The 24,637-nt window shown below is 40.1% G+C and overlaps 1 protein-coding gene across 2 annotated transcripts in view; it reads right to left on the bottom strand.

The window, feature by feature from the left end:
• The window catches only part of SLC25A13 (solute carrier family 25 member 13), a 205,506-nt gene that overhangs the window by 160,688 nt on the left and 20,181 nt on the right, over positions 1 to 24,637 (bottom strand). For both annotated transcript variants that reach the window (XM_057550355.1, XM_057550354.1), the window contains exon 2: positions 11,395 to 11,448. In XM_057550355.1, the coding sequence (XP_057406338.1) occupies positions 11,395 to 11,448 (54 nt within the window). The remainder of the gene's footprint in view (positions 1 to 11,394; positions 11,449 to 24,637) is intronic.

A 24,637-nucleotide genomic window follows, 5' to 3' on the forward strand; every position in this document is an offset into this window, starting at 1 on the left:
GAAGCCCGCGTGCCACAACTAGAGAAAACCCACGCACAGCAACGAAGACCCAACGCAGCCAAAAATAAACAAATTTTAAAAAATTAATTAATTAAAAAAAAAAAGTCACTTGTCATTTCTACATTTCAGTCATTCCAGTGTGGGATAAGCTCTTGGTTAGATACTCAGTTACGGGCTTTAGAGTCTGTCGGGCCTGGGCTGCAGAGAGCTCTGCTTCTGCCTCTGCATCTAACCACCTGTAGGGCCTCAGGTAAGTAACTAAAGCTTTCTGGGCCTCCGGCTCCTCACCTGTAAAATGGGGATAACAACACTACCTGCTCTTAAGGTTGATACTAGAAATAAATGAACAATCATGTAACACACTTAGCACAATGCCCTATACACAACAGGTATTTTATATATGTTCTAGATTATTGGTTTTTGTTTAACATTTTTTAGCACAGTACAAAAGAAAAGCTCAAAGATGGCCCACTAATCTTACTATTCTTCAGTTAGCAATGAATTTGGCTTTTTGCAAATGTAGAAGGATTATACTTTGATTTTCCCAACTGAGGCAAAACAAGACTGAAATATAAAGGAAATGTCACTGTTAATTACAGCAATCCTATGATTTAGAATTATACCTATCTTTGCTTATAGTAGCGAATAATTCATTTATTTAAAAACACAGTTTAACTCTTCTCCCATCAGTAGACATTAGATTATTACTGGATTATCTCCAGTTCGGGGTATTTTTTTTAAAAAGCTAAGGTAACCAGCTTTGTATGTAACATTTGTCCAAATTCCTGGCAACTTTCTAAGGCTAGACTCTGGGAAGAGAAATTGTTGAGTCAAAGGAGAGCATCCTTAAGGCTCTTGAAAGTTATTAACACACTGCTCTCCAGAAAGATTGTATCAATTACAGTCTCACCAACAGTGTGAGAACATAGCCTTTTCCCCCTCTGTCTATCATACTTGTTGTAAATATTATTCGCGTTTAATATTTTTATATAATTGAGTCTGTAGATTTTTATCTCCTTTGCAATCTCCTCCATTACTTCTAAGTTTAGAAACTAGTTCTTCCTCATCTCAAGACTAAATATTCACCCACGTTTTCTCTTAGCTTTTCTTGAATACGTTTATCTTTTACCTTTAAGTTTCAGTACATTATTGGTACTTTGTTTTTCTATGTGGTCTGAAGAAAGGATCCTCCACCTTGAGTCTTTTCTACTTACTCTCTTGGTTGTCCTAGGATCATACATCAAATCATTCTCTCTTCCCCCATTTAGGATGTAATGTTTACCACATACTAAATTATCATATGGTCACCAGGGAAAGGCTTGGCAAGCAAGTCCATCTTCAGTACCACTTCTGATCAGTCATCAATGGCTTCCTAAGGTCAAGATGTACTCTGACCAAACTCCATGGGAGAATGCCAGGATGGGATGACAGCTCCTGTCATCACTGAAGCAGGAAATGTTTCAGGTCTATCCTAGGCATTGACCTGTCTACTCTTGCAAGATTACATGCATCTTAATTGCTATAACTAGAGGGAAAGCTCTGCCAGGACAGGACTTTTTTCCTTTCTCACTGCTATATCCTTAAGTTCCAGACTGTTGCCTGGCAGATAGTGAAACATGTTCAATAAATATCTGCCGAATGAATGTGAACTTAATTACAAAACAGAAATAGAGTCATGGATGTAGAAAACAAACTTATGATTACCAACGGGCGAATGGGGGGAGGGATAAATTGGGAGACTGGGATTGACATGTACACACTATTATATATAAAACAGATGACTAATAAGGACCTACTGTATAGCACAGGGAACTCTACTCAGTACTCTGTAATGACCCACATGGGAAAAGAATCTAAAAAAAGAGTGGATATATGTATATGTATAACTGATTCACTTTGCTGTACACCTGCAACTAACACAACATTGTAAATCAACTATACTCCAATAAAAATAAAACAAAACATTGCATTACTTTTCTCTTGCAAGTCTTCTTGGCCATAATCACTCTTTGATTTTCCCCAAATGATCTTTAGAATCACTGTCAAGCTACCAACCCCTTAAAAAATTCCACCGAAACCGGAAAATAAAACTACAGTGCGATACCACTACTCATACACAAGATAATTAAAAAGAAATAACCAATGTTTGCAAAATGTGAAGCAAATGCAACTGGTGAAGCATTTTAGAAAACTGCTTGGCAATATCTACTATAACTGAACATACACGTAAGCAGAGACCCAGCAATTTCACACCAAAAAACAAAAAAAACCCATGCTTTTAGCATTTTAATGTCCACAGCAATATTATTTTGGTAAGTATGTTATTTGTCATTTTGTTACATGTTTTCTGGTTGTTTTGTATTATAGTTGTTCTCTGTTCTTTTCTTCTTCTTTTAGTCTTGTCCCTTGTTGTTTGATGATTTTCTGTAGTGATATATTTCTGTTCCCTTCTCTCTAGTTTTTGCATATCTACTGTAGGTTTTTTGATTTGTGGTTACCATGGAGTTCATATATGTTGACCTATATCTACTTGTTTTCAACTGATTAAGTCATGTAAGTTCAAACACATTCTAAAAGATCTACATTTTCTATTCCTCCCTGCCACATTTTGTTTTTGAGGTCATATTTTACATCTTCATGACTATCTCTTAACTGTTTATTGTAGTTTAGTTAATTTTACAATTTTTGGCTTCTAGCCTTTATACTAGCTTATTTAAGTGGCTGATCTACAGCCTTTACTATATACTTGCCTTTACCAGTGGGATTTTTCCCTTCCTATAATTTCTTATTGGAGCTTTTTCTTTTTCACTTAAAGGAGACCCTTTAATGCTTCTTGTAAGGTCAGCTTAGTACTGATGAACTCTTTTCGTTTTTGCTTGTCCAAGCAGCTCTTTATTTCTCCTTCAATTTTGAATGATAATCTTGCAGGGTAGAGTATCCCAGGTTGTAAGTTCTTCCCTTTAGGCACTTTAAATATATCATGCCACTCCCTTCTGGCCTGCAAAGTTTCTGCAGAAAAATCAGCTGACAGCCTTATGGCGGTCCCCTTGTATGTGACTTTGTTTTTCTCTTGCTGCGTTTAAAATTCTCTATCTTTACCTTTTGCCATTTTAAGTATATGTCTTGGTGTGGGTCTTTTTGGGTTCATCTTGTTTGGAACCCTCTGTGCTTCCTGTACCTGGATATCTGGGAAGTTTTCAGCCATAATTTCATCAAATACCCTCTCTACTCCTTTCTCTTTTCTCCTTCTGGGACCCCTAAAATGCAAATGTTAGTACACCTGATGTTGTCCCAGAAGTTCCTTAAACTATCCTCACTTTTTACAATGTTTTACTTTTTGCTCTTCTTATTGGGCAATTTCCATTACTCTATCTTCCAGATCACTTATATGTTCTATATCACCTCATCTCTTGTTAATTCCCTCCAGTGCATTTTTTTTTTCATTTCAGTTATTGTATTCTCCAGTGCTGGCTGGTTCTTTTTTTATATTTTCTAGTTCTTTATTAAAATTCTCACTGTGTTCATCTATTCTTTTCCCCAGTTCAGTTAAGATTCTTAGTACTAATGCTTTGAACACTTTATCAAGTAAATTACTTAACTTTTCATTAGTCTTTTCTCCAGGTTTTTTTTTCCTTGTTCTTTCATTTGAAACATTTTCCTCTGTCTTCTCATTTTGTTTAACTTTCTCTGTCTCTATGAAATTAGGTGAAACAATTACCTCTCCTGGCCTTGAAGGCATGTCCTTGGAGCATCCATATGCAGTCTGCACGTGCCCGGTGGCTTTGGTGGGAGAGATAGACTTGATGTGAGCATGGGCTGCGTCTTCTCCAGGGTGTACTGGCAGCTACCGCCTTGGTAGGTGGGGGAGCTGGAGTTGTAGGGGTTACAGCCAGAGCCATGTGCAAGCCAGGGCTTCTCTGCTCAGTGGCCATCACAGCTCTATTGGGGTTGGGAGCTGGGTTTCTCTTGGGTATGACAGCAGTCTCTGCCTTGGTTTGGGACATGGTCAGGGCCTGAGGGCTTTAGGGCTGCATTTCTGTGCGGGTTTCACTTTTTCCCCCATGTGTGTACCTTGGTTAGAGGCTGGATCAGGGCCAGAGGGGTTGGATCGGGACCACAGCGCTAAGCTGGTCCCACCCCACAGCAGCACTATTTTGAATAGTGAAGAAATGGAAAATAACTCAAATGTCAACAGTAGAATGTTTAAATGAACTGTGGTATATTCACACAATGGAATAAACTAATACCAACTACACACGACAACATGGATGAATCTTACAAATAAAGCAAGAGTGAAAGAAACTAGACACAAGAATACATATTGTATTATTCTATTCATATAAAGTTGAAAACCAGGCGAACTAATATATGGTGACAGAAGTCAGACAACTAGTTACTCTTGGAAGGAGCGGGTATTAACTAGAAAGGGCATCAGAGGGCTTCGGAGGTGCTGGGCACATGGGTGTACTCACTTTGCGAACATTCATGGAGCTGTACATTTATGATCTGTGCACTTCATTTAACGCTCAGTAAATAGTTTACATTGGGCTTCCCTGGTGGCGCAGTGGTTGAGAGTCTGCCTGCCAATGAAGGGGACACGGGTTCGAGCCCTGGTCTGGGAAGATCCCACATGCCGCAGAGCAACTAGGCCCGTGAGCCACAACTACTGAGCCTGCGCGTCTGGAGCCTGTGCTCGGCAACGAGAGGCCGCGATAGTGAGAGGCCTGCACACCGCGATGAAGAGTGGCCCCCGCTTGTCGCAACTAGAGAAAGCCCTCGCACAGAAACGAAGACCCAACACAGCCAAAAATAAATTAATTAAAATAAATTAAAAAAAAATACCTTGGCTAGTTTAACAAACCACAGTACCAATTACCTGGCAATTCATATCTTTAAAAAAAAAATAGTTTACATTTAAAAATCTCAGATATTTTATCTGCCTCATTTTTTTAGAGGTGATAAATCATCTCCTAAATGTAAGAACATGTTACTTTGGACACAAAGAACACAGTTTTCTGCAGTTTTAAAAACCAGCTCAGCACCAAGGCTGGGGTGGTCTGCCTGTGATTAAAGTAAACATGTCAAAGGTTTTCCTTAGACTGATGGACAGAGGGTCCCTGTCTGGGGAGTGGACTATACCTTGCAGCTACCACATCTTTGAAATGTCATTTAATCCTTCTTCGGTAATACATTTTACAAATGACCTGAAGCTTCTCTCCCTTACAATTTTTGGACGTTTTAATATGATTAAACATATATACTTATAAAATGGGAAGGCTTTTAGGATTCCTTGCACAACCTAGTATAATACTAATTGTGATGGTTAATTTTATGTGTCAACTTGGCCAACAGGTGCCCAGATTAATCATTGTTTCTGGGTGTGTCTGTGAAGGTGTTTCTGGATGAGACTGGCATTTCAATCTGTGGCCTCAGTAAAGTGGATTTTCCTCCCCAATACGGATGGGCTTCATCCAATCCATTGGGGACCGAATAGAATAAAAGGTGGAGGAAAGAAAAATTCACACCTTTCTTCCTTCCCCACTGCTTGAGCTGGGACCTATCTTCTCTGGCCCTCAGGCTGGGATTTACATCATCAGCTCCCCTGGTTCTCAGGCCTTCAGACTGGGACTGAATTACAACACAGGTTTTCCTGGGTCTCCAGCCTGCAGACAGTATATCACGGGACTTCTCAGCCTCTACAATGGATGGTGTGAGCCAATTCCTCATAATAAATCTCATTAGATAGATAAATAGCTAGAGCTAGAGAGGGAGATATCTCCTACTGGTTGTTTCTCTGGAGAGCCCTGACTAATAAACCAGCTGTCAACATGAAGACTAATAAACCAGCTGTCAACATGAAGACCACCACACCCAATGAATACAGTAGCAAAGGAAAGGAATGTGTCACTACACTGTATGCTCAGAGGCCAGGGGGCCTAACTGGCCTGTTCACCACTGGTGGAACAAAATAGTCTATCAACTGTGAATACACCAGAACTATAATCATCCAGCCACCCATTTTTGCCACAAATCATTCACATCTGAGGGCTGAAGGGCAAATCCTCCTTGACTGTTTTCCAGCCGCTGAGAAATGCTGTGCACACCTCATCACTACGTCTGACCATTCTTCACCCTGATTCCCTGTTATAGGGGTGGAATAAAGTATAATTAAGAATTTCCATATGGATCAAGTATTTTATGTTATTAAGGAATTACTATTAATTTTATTAAGTGCACAGTGATATATATTATGGCCATGAGGGAAACTGTTATTATTTGGAGCTGTATGCCAACGTATTTCGGCTGAATCATGGTGACAGCTAACTTACACTGAAATATGTCATTAAATATATATATGTGAAACTATATGACAAATATTAATTTAAATTAAGTGGTGGTTATGTGGGTGTTTACTGTACTACTCTATTTTCTGTATATTTGTAAATTATAACAAAAAATTTTAAATACAATTATCACAAAGTTAATACAGAAAAATATATTACTGTTGATAAAAATTTAAAAGAAGATAAAATTTTTCAACTAACAAGTTGGCAGAAAGGTTTTTTTATTGCTGCTGCTGAATTTTTTTCAATAATCTGAGTTGACGTCGTAATGTGGAGAAATGAAAACTTCCATACTCCCAAAAACGTGTACTGACACAATCTTCTTGAAAGGCAGTGTGCCAAGAACCAAAAGCCTTAAAGTGTTGTAAACCCACTCTTTAATCCAAAGATGCCACTTCTATGAATTTATCCTAAGAAAATGCTAGCTATATGCAAAAATGTAGTTTTAAGGGTATTCATTACAGTGTTGTTATAATAGCAGAGCAGAGAAGACAACTAAACATCCAATAATAGGGAGTGGCTAGATAAATTATGGTAAAACAGCCATATACAGTAATATGATAGCAATAAAAATAATGCAGAAATGCTTTCAATTATCGGAAAAGGTATTCATAACATCTTAGGTGAGGGAAAAAATGGATACAAAACAGTATTTTTCCTCCTGTTAAGGAAAATAATTATATTCATACACAGAGACAAAGAAACAGGGAGAGGGAAATGGATACATGTATATATAAACATATAGACATAAATATATATGGATTACAAGTTACATTTCTTTATATACAACTGCCTTTTAAATTCTCAAAAAATAGGAACTGCTTTACCATAAGAAAAAAGTTTTTCAAAGAAGGAATTATTTTTTCCAATTTTGCCTACAAACATTTTTTAAAGTATATATTATGCTTTTGTTGACAAAGAATACAAGATCAGTCATTTCAATCAAATGGTCCTTCAAAATGTCTTTAACTTGCCCATTCTCCATTCTCCCTGCTACCAAAACCCTCATCAAGTTATTAGGGTCTCACATCAGAATTACATCCATAGCTGCCTAACCCATGGTCTTGCTGCACCAATCAAATCTCAGACCCACACTCCATGTCGCTGGATAACTCAGAAAACCTTCAATGGCTTCCTATTGCTTAGCAGAAATAGCAAACTCCCAATTCTCTTTCTAATTTTGTCACCCACACTGTAATACTTGGCAGACTCCTTGGCACAGAGTTGAATTTAAATAAACATTTGAAGAATGAGCAGGAATCCTTCAATCTGGAGGCTGTTTGCTCCCAAACCCACCTCCAGGCCTTCCCTCCAATGTAGTCCTGTTTCCCAGAAGCCTCAGCTGCCCTCCTCAGTGCCTTCCAGCTCCCACGCGATCCCGGGGCTCCTCAAGTTCCCTCTCCAAGGAGCTTTCTCTGACCTCTCCCCGCCACAGGGACTGCTCCCTCCTCCCATTTCCTGTGGCATTTGCTTTAACCACACAAGTGACCCTTGACTGTGCTGACTTAAGATTTTTTTTACCTTCTGCATGCCTGTAAATCTGGTCTCCTTTTTCTGCACATCCCACTCACTGCAAATTTCCATGGGGTTTTATTTAAACTGTAAGCACTCAAATACACACCTGTTTAACATGAAGCAGCACGGAAAGTGTTAGGCAGAGGAAAACCCCATGTCAACGTTTAGGTTAGAAACAAAACTGACTACACCTAGACCTCAACTTCTACATCCAGACAAAACATTACCCGCCACATATCACTAGAAAAGCCTGCATAAAGACATTCAAACACCTTAGGCTGGGGATGCTTTATGCCAAGTTCCACCTTGCCTACCATTCTAGTACCATTGCCTAAGACCCTATGCTGCAGGCCACTGCCACACCTGGCGCTCTTAGAGCTCTTTGCTTTGGTCATGCTATTTCCTTTGCCTGGAACGGTCTTCCTTTGCTCCACAACCCTCCTCCAGCTTCTCCATCTGATAAATAACAGCTCAAATATCACCACCTGCCGCAACTTTTAATGACCCTCTCTAGGAAGATGTAATTAGCCCCACATCATCTCCCTGCTAATTAATGCTATATAACGCAGATCAACCATATTATTTTTTTACACTTCAACACACACACAGTGAGAGAGTTAAGGGCAGGAGCCATGATTTATGCATCTTTATATCCCCAACACCTGACACTGTACTTAACATACAGTAAGCAGCTTCAAAAAATGAAGTGGAATTGATTTTAACTCTTTTCAAAAAACTAAAATAAGCCAGAATTGGGCCCATTTTAGCCCTCCAGGACCCCTCTCTCCTTATCTGTTTTGGTTCTGCTAGCTCTCTCTGTTCTTCACAGCTGCCACTCCCCTGTTACCAGCACATCTGGTCCAAAGGGTGCAGTGAAGCTTCTCTCCACCTCCCCTAAGCTACAGAAGAATCATCTAACTAGTTTAGCAGAGAGAAGGCTGGGATATTTATAAATAAGGAAAGTCAGGAAAGAGTCATAGAAAGTCAGCAAAGCAGTCAGGTTTACAGCATGCTCACTGCTGATCCAAGCTTAACTGAAAAGCCCAGCCCCAGCAGAGACACGCCTGGTCCAGCCCCCAGGCGCCTCGCTCCCTATTCTTCCCCCGTAACAGCGTCTGCGGCAGAGAGTAAACAAGAGATCCTCAGCATGCGGAGCCAAGGTGGATTTGTGTTGGTACCACACTACCCAAGCCTGATGAGATCACCCGAACCTCTGCCAGATCCACAATCCCTTCCAGAAACTGCTGACCACTGTTTTCTTCGGGGACAGTTGCCCCACATCATCCTCTCGGACTCTAAGTCATATCAACTCTCACTCAAAAGCCACGTAGTCCCAGCCACGCCAAGGGAAGACAGCACTCCCCTATCTGGTCCCAAAGATTCCAGCCCAGCCTTCAGGCCCACTGACACAGAAGTCCCACAGGTGGCTCTCCAGAACTCTGTATGGACTGCCACCCTCCTTGGGTCTACCTGACCAACCTCATTTGTCTCCAGTAAAGACGTGCCTGCTACTGAGATGTAGCAGCTGGAAAAGATACGTTGTTCCAAAGCAGAATCTGAACCCAGCCTCACCAGCCACCACGTGCCATCAAAAGGTGGGCACGGCTTTTACATGGAGCCTTTGCACTGGATCACATCAAAAGCAGTAAGTATCCAAGATGCACCACCTACTGAGACACTCTAAGTTGTTCCCATTTCCTGTGAGAAGGATGCCCACAGCTATTGCTGGTTTAGAAAACGGAAGTACACAGATCCTGAGTTCAAGGAATGATTATGACTTGGCCAGCTGGAGTTAACAAGTTTTATGCATCTCTCTAGGTTCTTTAGCAACCCACTCACGTGCTCTTCTGCAAGTGGTCTTCCAGAATTACATCATAAGAGTAGACCTTAAATACACACCTTTAAAATGTCTATGGTTCACTCATACACACCTCAGCCCAATCATGGGGGGCCCAACGTGCACAGCAACAAACACTAGTCTAGGTGAGAAAGAAATGTGTTTCTGTTTTCTGGACTTTCACTATCCAGAATTCTTTTCCACCTTAGAATCTCTACACTGTATTGACCTTTCTGGGCAAAAAACAAATTTATAAAGAATGCTGCTTTCTTATATATAATACAATCCACCTTACAAATTTTTTTTCTCATATTTTGCTCATATTTTTAACCATTTTCTCTTGGAGTCTGTCTCTTTTTTTGAATTATTTAATTTCAAGCATTTACTGAATCAATATCTTATGCATATCACGTGCATATCTAATGCATATCACTTTCAAATAAGTTTTTCATTGAATCTTTACAAATTTTTATGACATTATGAAAATGTTCATATATCAATATATACAAAGTAGACTGAATAGTATAATAAACCCAATATTCCATTTCCCAATTGCAAAAATTATCCTCATACTGCCCACTTACTTCTCCTACACCTCACGAAAACTGGGTTATTTAAAAGCAAATCTCAGATATCATAATCTCATCTGTAAATACTTCATTGTCCATCTCTAAAAGAAAAAGACTCTATAGTTCCCATATTCGGAATACCATTACCTGGCCTAAAAAATCAATTAGTAACAATTCTTTAATATCAAATAATCCTATCAGTATTCAAATTCCTTGGTTCCTCAATTTTTTAATAGTGACACAGTTTGATGAGGAAAGTGATGCTCACAGAATTAATAACTTCCTAAGCCATATATGTGATACACAGCAGTATAATAAGTTTCTCACTTGAAGGCTTGATCCTCTTTATATATAGCACAGCTACCTTTTCACCATGTTTCGAAAAGGTCCACATATATATATATTTTTTAATTTTCTTTACAAAAGCGGCTTTTTCTTTCTTTTTTTAGTACTTCATTGCCAGTTAAATAACCTTAAAAGTGGTCCAGTGTTTGGGACCTGAGGTAGGCTTTTATTAGAGTATTAATCACTCAGTGCCTAATATCACAAAGTAGGTGCAAGCATAAGAAACTAAGGAAATAAACTTGTGTGGTGTCTGTTGGGATATAGTATCTACTATGACTCATACTGGGGCCTCCTCAAGGGCACCACAGTTGAAGTCAAATGATATGATGAAGATGATGATGATGACAGCAATAACAATCTCTAAGGAGAGACAAGGCTAGTCCCCTTTGGATGAAAGAAGGATTACTAAGATGTTTACAAAGAGCTTTAAACTTCTTAGGAGGAAAAGCATTAGTATCATCAAACTGCACAAGTCAATCCTGGAAAGGTAAATGGGTTGTGAGACTACATCCCCCGGCAACTCTGTTTCAATACCTAATACCATGTGAGACAAAAGAAAGCAAAATATAAACCATGCGGCCATCACAAACAGTCGCCTACAAGGATCTGTCTGATACATTTAAAAAAATAGATATAACTGTAAAGGATCTCTTTTATAAGTCTTAAGATACTTTGGGGGATTTTTTAAAAATATAACAATGAAATTAAGAGCTGCTCAAAAATAATCTTCAAAGTTACAGAACACAAATCAAACAAAAAACAAAACAGATTCCTTTATACTGACCTTCAAAAATATTGTTCTAAGTTCGGCTGGATCTGCTCTCTTGGTTAAAGCCACCTATAAATAAACATAAAAATGTTTATATTATTAGAACAAAGCTGAGAAATCAAGCTAGCAGACTGAAAGAAAATAAACTCCAGGTTAGAAATCAGTGGATTTCATTTTTACACTTAAGGCACTAAATTTCCCCAGTGCATAAACTACTCTCTGGATTTTAAATTAGACTCCTTATGTGGCTTCTAGAATGATAACATTCCGTGCAAGAAACCAGTAAAGCTCCTAATATGTAGTGTTTAATATATACCATTTTTTCCCCAAAATGAATAAGAAAAAAAGAAAAGTTGAAACAGATTTGTAACCACCTGGCATTTTAAACTACACTCCAGAGTGACCCACACCTTTCATGGGCGAATATTAAAGTACAACTTGTTCGTTAACTATGCAAGAGAACACAGTTCTTAGAGAAGTTAGTGAGTAAGGCAAACAATATTAACAGAAGGGAATTACTTCCCACAGTTCCACAATGCACAGGTGTGAATGCCCAGCTATCTGGTCACGCCAAGCAGTCTCCTCCTCTCTCCGACTTTTAAGAAACCAGAAGTCTCCAATTATACAGCATTGAGAAATATAACCATTGTTTTGTAATAACTTTAAATGGAGTATAATCTATAAAAAATATTGAATAGCAATGTTGTACACCTGAAACTAATAATGTAAATCAACTATACTTCAACGAAAAAAAAAATCCTGTCTCCATTTGTATGACTACTATTTACCACATTCTAGAATACAAGGGGCTATGGTTACCTTTCAGAGCAAAGTTTGACAGATTAGCTCAGAATAGGTGTTGTGCTTAATTCTCCAGCCCACAAAGTCCAAAAACATCATTGGGGAAAAAGAAGACAAACTTGAACATGGCTGCCCCAGGCCAACACAAAAGAGTCCTTATGTGGAACCAAACAGTAGGCTTATTCAGCGTCCCATCACCCCATCCTGCTGGCAAAAACCGTCAGGAGACTGAATTCTCACCAAGCACAGCGTCACCCCATGATACAGCCAAGGAGGGGTTCCTGGAACCACCCCCCAATACTGGAGCCATGTCGCTTATCCATGAGGAGGCTTATGCAAATTGTTCTAAATCCTTTCTGTGTGTTTGCAAAGGCTCTTCTGAGATCTTTGGACAATGGGTTCTCTGTCTCGAAATATGTAACTGCCTGAGCTTCTTGGCCTGCCACTGTCAGGAATAATTTTATTAACTAATCACTGGAATAGGAGAGGTAGTTTTCCTGAAACCAGTTAGTTGGTCACCTTGTTTCCCAAAGCAAGACTGATAACTCTTAACTTCAGCTGACTACTTGTAACCACCAATGCTATTTTTATTTGCTATTTGTAATCTCGTTAAAATCCTCAATTAGTGAGCGTTCTTTGCTGTTCAATTAACGAGAAGAAAACAGGCTGCTAACCAACCTAAGATTGATGACAGTGCTAAGAGTCTCAGAAGATTCCCTCCCTTTGGGTCTATATTCTGAGAAAGGTGGGGTAGGACGAACACTATTGGAGAAGATGAGCCAGCATGAAATGCCTCTATCCTCTCCTTCAAAAGCAAAGAAATTCCCTTCGAGTTCTACATCTCAAGACCGAAACATTTTTTTAAAAGGCATATGGTGACCCTCAGCACTTAATTGGGTTTCTTTTTAAAAGCAAAGGTAAGTTTCCACAAAGTGAACTATTCTTGCTCCATGTGAATAACACATCCTTTAAAATCAAATTAATTCACTATGCCACACACTTCATAAAGCCTTCCCTGGGCAACGCAGTTTCAGAGTGAACTTCTCCCGCCCTAAATTCCCACAGCGTTCTTCTACTTACTAATCCCAAAATGCACCACCAGGACTACACCTCTGTGAGAGAAAGAAAGCTTTCACTCTGTAACTCTCCCAGGGTGGAGGGCACAGGAGAAAACAATCCATAGAGTGGCCCAGCACTTTTAAGTCAGGTCACCTAATGTGCACAGAACACTTCATAGTTATAGTAAAGTTACAGTTAGACATGCCAGCGTTCTGAAGGTGTACTGAGATGGAGTCTACCTGGTGGCAAAACCAGGAGCTAGCAAGTTCTGTGAGCCGGAAAAAGGGAGCCAAGAAATGCAGCCTCCCTTTTTAAGCCAACTCAGAACACCTGCTCGGCAAGCGCAAGTTGCATCACCTGACAATCCTTAGTTCATTGGGCTTCTTGGAAGATTCATCAAACTCTAGATTTTTTCCAAAAGGCTGACTTCCATTGTTTTATATACATGTATATATTTCTCATATACTAATAGCATGTAAATATTTACAGATACTATTCTTACAATCTAATTGCCTGATTTGCTTTATCATTACTCTTCTGAATTTGCATTTATAAGAATAGATGCCACCATTAAAACAAAATTTTTATATCAAGAGATTTAAATAAAGTAATTTTCAAACATAGTTAGGGAGTAAATCACCAAGAAGAAAAAGGATTCTTGGCAGATGACTATGAATTATCACCATTCGCTACTTAATTCAATAGAGAATTTTATACACAAGCACATAACATTCACACCAAGTGGAGGTTAAGGGAGAAGGGGGGTAGAACTGGAAAAACTACGCATTATATTTTTTTCCATAAACTGGGAAAAGTTAACCTTTGTTTAAAGACAGTATAGAAATTTCAGGTCAATTCCCCAAATCTATGTTCCACGGGGCAGAATTTGAGGATCACTGAATATGTAAAATTTTTGATAAGACAAACATTATAAATAACAGCAACAGCATTTGCAAAACACATAAACTAGCTAGGTACATCCCAAATACAAAAATAAAAACAGCCAAAAATAACATAACTTCAATGACTGGTTTAAAAGGGGGGCAGTGGGAAGTACGGCAAGGAAAACCAGAAAGATAAAGTGTGAATTCTGTGCTCTGCAAGTGACCCTTGACTGATACAATCAATAACTCTAAAAGAAATTCCCCCAAAACACAGTTACCATTAACTGGAGAAGAAAAAAGAAAGAGGGGTCTCATCACATTTAAGAAAAATAATTTTTCATTGACTTCACTGAGTCACTCATTCCTCATCCTACAGTTTCCCTACATTCTAATAAATGAAAAGCAGATCCGAGCTTCAAGATGGCGGAAGAGTAAGACGCGGAGATCACCTTCCTGCCCACAAATACACCTACATGTGGAACAACTCCTACAGAACACCTACTGAACTCTGGCAGAAGACCTCAGACCTCCCAAAAGGGAGGAAACTCCCCACTTACCTGGGTAGGGCGAAAGAAAAAAGAAATAACAGAGACAAAAGAACAGGGACGGGACCTGCGCCAGTGGGAGGGAGCTGTGAAGGAGAAAAGGTTTCCACACACTAGGAAGCCCCTTCGCGGGCGGAGACTGTGGGGGGCGGAGGGGGGGAGCTTCAGAGCCACGGAGGAGAGCGCAGCCACAGGGGTGCGGAGAGCAAAGCGGAGAGATTCCCGCACGGAGGCTCGGCGCCGAGCAGCACTCACCAGCCCGAGAGGCTTGTCTGCTTCCCCGCCGGGGCGGGCGGGGCTGGGAGCTGAGGCTCGGGCTGCGGTCGGATCGCAGGGAGAGGACTGGGGCTGGCGGTGTGAACACAGCCTGAAGGGGTTAGCGCACCACAGCTAGCCGGGAGGGAGTCCGGGAAAAGGTCTGGAGCTGCCGAAGAGGCAAGAGACTTTTTCTTGCCTCTTTGTTTTGCGGTGAGCATGGAGAGGGGATTAAGAGTGCCGCCTAAACAAGCTCCAGAGTCGGGCACGAGCTGCAGCTATTAGCACGGACCCCAGAGACGGGCATGAGACGCTAAGGCTGCTGCTGCCGCCACCAAGAAGCCTGTGTGCGAGCACAGGTCACTCTCCACACCTCCCCTCCGGGGAGCCTGTGCAGCCCGCCACTGCCAGGGTCCCGTGATCCAGGGACAACTTCCCCGGGAGAACACAGGGTGCGCCTAAGGGTGGTGCAACGTCACACTGGCCTCTGCCGCCCCAAGCTCACCCCGAATCCGTACCCCTCCCTCCCCCCGGCCTGAGTGAGCCAGAGCCCCTGAATCAGCTGCTCCTTTAACCCCATCCTGTCTGAGCGAAGAACAGACGCCCTCAGGCGACTTACAGGCAGAGGCAGGGCCAAATCCAAAGCTGAACCCCAGGAGCTGTGCGAACAAAGAAGAGAAAGGGAAATCTCTCCCAGCAGCCTCAGGAGCAGCGGCTTAAATCTCCACAATCAACTTGATGTACCTGCATCTGTGGAATACCTAAATAGGCAACGAATCATCCCTAATTGAGGAGGTAGACTTTGGGAGCAACGATATATATATTTTTTCTTTTTTCTCTTTTTGTGAGTGTGCATGTGTATGCTTCTGTGTGTGATTCTATCTGTATAGCTTTGCTTTTACCATTTGTCCTAGGGTTCTGTCTGTCCATCTTTCTGGTTTTTCTTGGTATTTTTAGTATAGCTTTTAGCGCTTGTTATCATTGGTGGATTTGTATTTTGGTTTGCTTGCTCTCTTCTTTCATTCTTTTCTTTTATTACTTTAAAATTGTTTTTTAATTTTTAATAATTATCTTTTATTTTAATAACTTTATTTTTTCTTTCTTTTCTTTTTTCTCCCTTTTATTCTGAGCCGTGTAGATGACAGGGTCTTGGTGCTCCAGCCGGGCATCAGGCCTGTGCGTCTGAGGTGGGAGAACCGAGTTCAGGACATTGGTCCACCACAGACCACCCAGCTCCATGTAATATCAAATGGCAAAAATCTCCCAGAGATCTCCATCTCAACGCCAACACCCAGCTCCACTCAACACCCAGCAAGCTACAGTGCAGGATACCCTATGCCAAACAACCAGCAAGACAGAAACACAACCCCACCCATTAGCAGAGAGGCTACCTAAAATCATAATAAGGTCACAGACACCCCAAAACACACCACCAGACACGGACCTGCCCACCAGAAACACAAGATCCAGCCTCAGCCACCAGAACACAGGCACTAGTCCCCTCCACCAGAAAGCCTACACAACCCATTGAACCAACCTTAGCCACTGGGGGCAGACACCAAAAACAATGGGAACTACGAACCTACAGCCTGTGAAAAGAAGACCCCCAAAGAGAGTAAGCTAAGCAAAATGAGAAGACAGAGAAACACACAGCAGATGAAGGAGCAAGGTAAAAACCCACCAGACCTAACAAATGAAGAGGAGATAGGCAGTCTACCTGAAAAAGAATTCAGAATAATGATAGTAAAGATGATCTAAAATCTTGGAAACAGAATGGAGAAAATACAAGAAACGTTTAACAAGGAACTAGAAGAACTAAAGAGCAGACAAAAAATGATGAACAACACAATAAATGAAATTAAAAATTCTTTAGAAGGAATCAACAGCAGAATAACTGAGGCAGAAGAACAGATCAGTGACCTGGAAGATAAAATACTGGAAATAACTACTGCAGAGCAGAATAAAGAAAAAAGAATGAAAAGAATTGAGGACAGTCTCAGAGAGCTCTGGGACAACATTAAACGTACCAACATTCGAATTATAGGAGTCCCAGAAGAAGAAGAGAGAAAGAAAGGGACTGAGAAAATATTTGAAGAGATTATAGTTGAAAATTTCCCTAATATGGGAAAGGAAATAGTTAACTCCAGGAAGTGCAGAGAGTCCCACACAGGATAAATCCAAGGAGAAACATGCCAAGACACATATTAATCAAATTATCAAAAATCAAATACAAAGAAAAAATATTAAAAGCAGCAAGGGAAAAACAACAAATAACATATAAGGGAATCCCCATAAGGTTAGCAGCTGATCTTTCAGCAGAAACTCTGCAAGCCAGAAAGGAGTGGCAGGACATATTTAAAGTGATGAAAGGGAAAAACCTACAACCAAGATTACTCTACCCAGCAAGGATCTAATTCAGATTCGACAGAGAAATTAAAACCTTTACAGACAAGCAAAAGCTAAGAGAACACACCACCACCAAACGAGCTTTACAACAAATGCTAAAGGAACTTCTCTAGGCAGGAAACACAAGAGAAGGAAAAGACCTACAAAATAAAAGCCAAAACAATTAAGAAAATGGTAATAGGAACATACATATAGATAATTACCTTAAATGTAAACGGATTAAATGCTCCAACCAAAAGACACAGATTGGCTGAATGGATACAAAAACAAGACCCATCTCTATGCTGTCTACAAGAGACCCACTTCAGACCTAGGGACACATACAGACTGAAAGTGAGGGGATGGAAAAAGATATTCCATGCAAATGGAAATCAAAAGAAAGCTGGAGTAGCAATTCTCATATCAGACAAGACAGACTTTAAAATAAAGACTATTACAAGAGACACAGAAGGATACTACATAATGATCAAGGGATCAATGCAAGAAGAAGATGTAACAATTGTAAATATTTAGGCACCCAACATAGGAGCACCTCAATACATAAGGCAAATGCTAACAGCCATAAAAGGGGAAATCGACAGTAACACAATCATAGTAGGGGATTTTTTTAAAATTAATTAATTTATTTATTTTTGGCTGTGTTGGGTCTTCGTTTCTGTGTGAGGGATTTCTCTAGTTGCGGCGAGCGGGGGCCACTCTTCATCGCAGTGCGCGGGCCTCTCACTGTCGCGGCCTCTCTTGTTGCGCAGCACAGGCTCCAAACGCGCAGGATCAGTAGTTGTTGCTCCGGGCCTAGTTGCTCCATGGCATGTGGGATCTTCCCAGACCAGGGCTCGAACCCGTGTCCCCTGCATTGGCAGGCAGATTCTCAACCCATAGTAGGGGATTTTAACACCCCACTTTCACCAATGGACAGATCATCCAAAAAGAAAATAAATAAGGAAACACAAGCTCTAAATGATACATTAAAGAAGATGGACTTAATTGATATTTATAGGACATTCCATCCAAAAACAACAGAATACACTTTCTTCTCAAGTGCTCATGGAACATTCTCCAGGATAGATCATATCGTGGGTCACAAATCAAGCCTTGGTAAATTTAAGAAAACTGAAATCATATCAGGTATGTTTTTCAACCACAACACTATGAGACTAGATATAAATTACAGGAAAAATTCTGTAAAAAATACAAACACATGTAGGCTAAACAACACATTACTTAATAACCAAGACATCACTGAAGAAATCAAAGAGGAAATCAAAAAATACCTAGAAACAAGTGACAATGAAAACATGACGACCCAAAACCTATGGGATGCAGCAAAAGCAGTTCTAAGAGGGAAGTTTATAGCAATACAATCCTACCTTAAGACACAAGAGACACCTCAAATAAACAACCTAACCTTATACTTAAAGCAATTAGAGAAAGAAGAACAAAAAAACCCCCCAAAGTTAGCAGAAGGAAAGAATCATAAAGATCACATCAGAAATAAATGAAAAAGAAATGAAGGAAACCATAGCAAAGATCAATAAAACTAAAAGCTGGCTCTTTTGAGAAGATAAACAAAATTGATAAACCATTAGGCAGACTCATCAAGAAAAAAAGGGAGAAGACTCAAATCAATAGAATTAGAAATGAAAAAGAAGTAACAACTGACACTACAGAAATACAAAGGATCATGAGAGATTACTACAAGCAACTCTATGACAATAAAATGGACAACCTGGAAGAAATGGACAAATTCTTAGAAAAGCACAACCTTCCAAGACTGAACCAGGAAGAAAAAAAAATATAAACAGACCAATCACAAGCACTGAAATTGAAAATAAAAATCATCCAACAAACAAAAGCCCAGGACCAGAAGGCTTCACAGGCGAATTCTATCAAACATTTAGAGAAGAGCTAACACCTATCCTTCTCAAACTCTTCCAAAATATAGCAGAGGGAGGAACACTCCCAAACTCATTCTACGAGGCCACCATTACCCTGATACCAAAACCAGACAAAGATGTCACAAAGAAAGAAAACTACAGGCCAATATCACTGATGAACATAGATGCAAAAATCCTCAACAAAATACTAGCAAACAGAATCCAACAGCACATTAAAAGGATCATACACCATGATCAAGTGGGGTTTATCCCAGGAATGCAAGGATTCTTCAATATATGCAAATCAATCAGGGGCTTCCCTGGTGGCGCAGTGGTTGAGAGTCTGCCTGCCAATGCAGCGGACACGGGTTCGAGCCCTGGTCTGGGAAGATCCCACATGCCGCGGAGCAACTAGGCCCGTGAGCCACAACTACTGAGCCTGCGCGTCTGGAGCCTGTGCTCCGCAACGAGAGAGGCCACGACAGTGAGAGGCCCGCGCACCGCGATGAAGAGTGGCCCCCGCTTGCCACAACTAGAGAAAGCCCTTGCACAGAAACGAAGACCCAACACAGCCATAAATAAATAAATAAATAAATAAATAAATAAATAAATAAAGGAGTTCCTTTTAAAAATATATATATATGCAAATCAATCAATGTGATACACCATATTAACAAACTGAAGAATAAAAACAATATGATCATCTCAATAGATGCAGAAAAAGCTTTCAACAAAATTCAACACCCATTTATGATAAAAACCCTCCAGAAAGTAGGCATAGAGGGAACTTACCTCAACAAATAAAGGCCATATATGACAAACCCACAGCCAACATTGTCCTCAGTGGTGAAAAACTGAAACCATTTCCACTAAGATCAGGAGCAAGACAAGGTTGCCCATTCTCACCACTATTATTCAATACTGTTTTGGAAGTTTTAGCCACAGCAATCAGAGAAGAAAAAGAAATAAAAGGAATCCAAGTTGGAAAAGAAGACGTAAAGCTGTCACTGTTTGCAGATGACATGATATTATACATAGAGAATCCTAAAGATGCTACCAGAAAACTACTAGAGCTACTCAATGAAGTTGGTAAAGTAGCAGGATACAAAATTAATGCACAGAAATCTCTTGCATTCCTATACACTAATGATGAAAAATCTAAAAGTGAAATTAAGGAAACACTCCCATTTACCACTGCAACAAAAGGAATAAAATACCTAGGAATAAACCTACCTAAGGAGACAAAAGAGCTGTATGCAGAAAACTATAAGACACTGATGAAAGAAATTAAAGATGATACCAACAGATGGAGAGATATACCATGTTCTTGGATTGTAAGAATCAACATTGTGAAAATGACTCTACTACCCAAAGCAATCTACAGATTCAATGCAATAACTATCAAACTACCACTGGCATTTTTCACAGAACTAGAACAAAAAATTTCACAATTTGTATGGAAACACAAAAGACCCCGAATAGCCAAAGCAATCTTGAGAAAGAAAAATGGAGCTGGAGGAATGAGGCTCCCTGACTTCAGACTATACTACAAAGCTACAGTAATCAAGACAGTATGGTACTGGCACAAAAACAGAAATATAGATAAATGGAACAGGATGATAGAAAGCCCAGAGATAAACCCATGCACATATGATCACCTTATTTTTGATAAAGGAGACAAGAATATACAATGGAGAAAATACAGCCTCTTCAATAAGTGGTGCTAGGAAAACTGGACAGCTACATGTAAAAGAATGAAATTAGAACACTTCCTAACACCATACACAAAAATAAAGTCAAAATGGATTAAAGACCTAAATGTAAGGCCAGACACTATCAAACTCTTAGAGGAAAACATAGGCAGAACACTCTATGACATAAATCACAGCAAGATCCTTTCTCACCCACCTCCTAGAGAAATAGAAATAAAAACAAAGTAAACAAATGGGGCCTAATGAAACTTAAAAGCTTTTGCACAGCAAAGGAAACCATAAACAAGACAAAAAGACAACCCTTAGAATGGTAGAAAATATTTGCAAACGAAGCAACTGACAAAGGATTAATCTCCAAAATTTACAAGCAGCTCATACAGCTCAATATTAAAAAAACAAACAACCCAATCCAAAAATGGGCAGAAGACCTAAATAGACATTTCTCCAAAGAAGACATACAGGTTGCCAATAAACACATGAAAGAATGCCCAACATCATTAATCATTAGAGAAATGCAAATCAAAACTACAATGAGGTATCACCTCACACCAGTCAGAATGGCCATCATCAAAAAATCTACAAACAACAAATGCTGGAGAGAGTGTAGAGAAAAGGGAACCCTCTTGCACTCTTGGTGGGAATGTAAATTGATACAGTCACTATGGAGAACAGTATGGTGGTTCCTTAAAAAACTAAAAATAGAACTACCATACGACCCAGCAATCCCGCTACTGGGCATATACCCTGAGTAAACCGTAATTCAAAAAGAGTCATGTACCACAATGTTCATTTCAGCTATATTTACAATAGCCGGGACGTGGAAGCAAGCTAAGTGTCCATCGACAGATAAATGGATAAAGAAGATGTGGCACATATATACAATGGAATATTACTCAGCCATAAAAAGAAACGAAATTGACTTATTTTTAGTCAGGTGGATGGAGCTAGAGTCTGTCATACAGAGTGAAGTAAGTCAGAAAGAGAAAAACAAATACAGCAGGCTAACACATATATATGGAATCTAAAAAAAAAAAAAAAAATGCTCATGAAGAACCTAAGGGCAGGATGGGAATAAAGACGCAGTCCTACTAGAGAATGGACTTGAGGACCCGGGGAGGGGGAAGGGTAAGCTGGGACAAAGTGAGAGAGTGGCATGTACATATATACACTACCTAATGTAAAACCGATAGCTAGTGGGAAGCAGCCGCATAGCACAGGGAGATCAGCTCGGTGCTTTGTGACCACCTAGAAGGGTGGGATAGGGAGGGAGATGCAAGAGAGAAGAGATGTGGGGATATATGTATACATATAGCTGATTCGCTTTGTTATAAAGCAGAAACTAACACACCATTGTAAAGCAATTATACTCCAATAAAGATGTTAAAAAATAAATAAATGAAGAGCAGTCATTATAAAAAAGTTACTGAAATATAAATTAATATACAGACAAGATGCCATGTTAAGCATTCTTCAAACCACAACCTTACTGTGTAATCAACTCTCAAATGTTCATCTCACTCAACAGTTGACTTATAAAGCACCAGACACACCACAAATGTTAACCTGCTGAGTAATTATGCAAGTGGGTAATTTCAGGGATGTTGGCGATATTTATCAGAAGGATTCAGTAGCTTGTGAAATGTGTTGTAGACAAACATTAAACAGTAATAAAGCCATCACCATTAAAATTCTGTATGAAGAAGAGTACAGCAGTTAAATGAACAGTGGTGTTTTAGCTGTGGGTTCTGTTAGGCCAAAATAACTTTAAATGCTCTAATTTTAGATTTTATTATTATTGTTATTAAGCTAAAGCTAACATTCCAGTAAATGTTCCCAAGACTAAAATTTGACAAGAGACAGTATAAGTCTTTTCTGAAATAGACATTTGTCTGTTTATATTTTCAACTCCTTATGGTGAAAGAGATGCTTGCTCACCCTGTCATAAGCAAACATCACCACGTTTAACGATTTGGGTTCCAATGTATTGCTAACTTGGTGATCTTGGACAAGTCAGTTAACATCTCCAAGTTTTAGTTTCCTCATCTATAAAAAGGGCAAAATGACAAAATCTACTTATCTGTTTCATAAAGTTATCTTAAGGATTCATTAGAATGAAGAAAAAGTGCTCTGTGAATCCTAAAATGATACATAAGGTTGGTAGTGATTAATAGCTACTCTTAAAAAATGTAAGCTGTAAACACAAGTTATATATTTCTAATCCCAAATACGAAAGGAAGATGAGGAGGTAGGTCCAACATGTATCCAACTTAGAAATAAGCAATAAAAGGTAACAGGCTAAGGAGAAAAACAGTATATTAAAATTCTATTAGATGATCACAGTCATGTTGGGAAGCCTGGAGAATCAGCTTAAGGCTAAGGCACCACCAGTGATGCCCAAAACTATCCCAGAATCACCTGGTGAGAAATGCACCTCAGATCCCACAACAAAAGCAGGTTGCCTGGGCTGCGTATCATGTCAGCCAAAATGGAAACTTCACACACAAGCTGCTTCCTTGTGTTGCCATCTTCCAAATCAAAGTCACACATGAGCGTCCAATTGGCAAAACTAGATCACATGCTTGTGCCCTGGCTGCAGGGAAAGATGGGAACTGAGTTCTGACTCATATGTTCTAGCAGGCAGGCCTTGTAATGTGGGGATTTTCTCCAATACAGGAAAGGTAGTCAAAAGATGATGGGGAGACTTCTGGTTTCCAGTTCAGCATGTAAGGGGCTTAGAAGTTGCCAGTCTGTCCTAAAAATAAGTAAAAAGCTTAAAAAATGAAAAATCAACTACTCTCCCCAGATCCATCAGAGGAGTGATGTCACCAAGCAAACCACTGTCCCCCAAAATGGAGAAACAGAAAGGCAGAACCAGAGGATCACAATGACCAATTGCTGGAGGCTCAGTGTGGACAAGAAAAGACTTAAAAAACTCTAGGTGGGGGCTTCCCTGGTGGCGCAGTGGTTGAGAATCTGCCTGCTAATGCAGGGGACACGGGTTCGAGCCCTGGTCTGGGAAGATCCCACATGCCACGGAGCAGCTGGGCCCGTGAGCCACAATTGCTGAGCCTGCGCGTCTGGAGCCTGTGCCCCGCGACGGGAGGGGCCGCGATAGAGAAAGGCCCGCGCACCGCGATGAAGGGCGGTCCCCGCACCGCGATGAAGAGTGGCCCCCGCTTGCCGCAACTGGAGAAAGCCCTCGCACGAACCGAAGACCCAACACAGCCAAAAATAAATAAATAAATAAATAAATAAGAAAATCTTTAAAAAAAAAAAAAAAAACTCTAGGTGGACCTAGACATAGTGGATTCCCCACACTTTTGTGAATGTTACCTCTTAAGGAAAAGGAACCAAGTTGAAATGCATCAGAGCATTCTGTTCTTTATAAGAAGGTCTGCCTCAGAAGAAATTATTTCAGAGGAGTCTAACCTGCTGGGGTTAATACCAGAGCCAGCTGACCAGAGGGAAGGCAAATACCCAACTCCAGCCACCTCCAGCCATCCCCTCCCACCCGAGGGGAAGAAAAAATTGAGAAACACTTGTGAAGTACACTGTCCAGGGGCACAGGCTCTCTAATGGACTGAGACCTAGTCATAGGACTAGGAACACTTCCTTTCCCTCTACACCCTATGCCCACATTACCAAAGGACTAGTTATAGCAGTTCCTTTTATCCAGTGCATCATGTGTGGCTACCAAGAAAACATTACAAAGCATACCAAAA

The sequence above is a fragment of the Balaenoptera acutorostrata genome, chromosome 7 (assembly GCF_949987535.1).
Source record: "Balaenoptera acutorostrata chromosome 7, mBalAcu1.1, whole genome shotgun sequence".
NCBI classification, from domain to species: Eukaryota; Metazoa; Chordata; class Mammalia; order Artiodactyla; family Balaenopteridae; genus Balaenoptera; species Balaenoptera acutorostrata.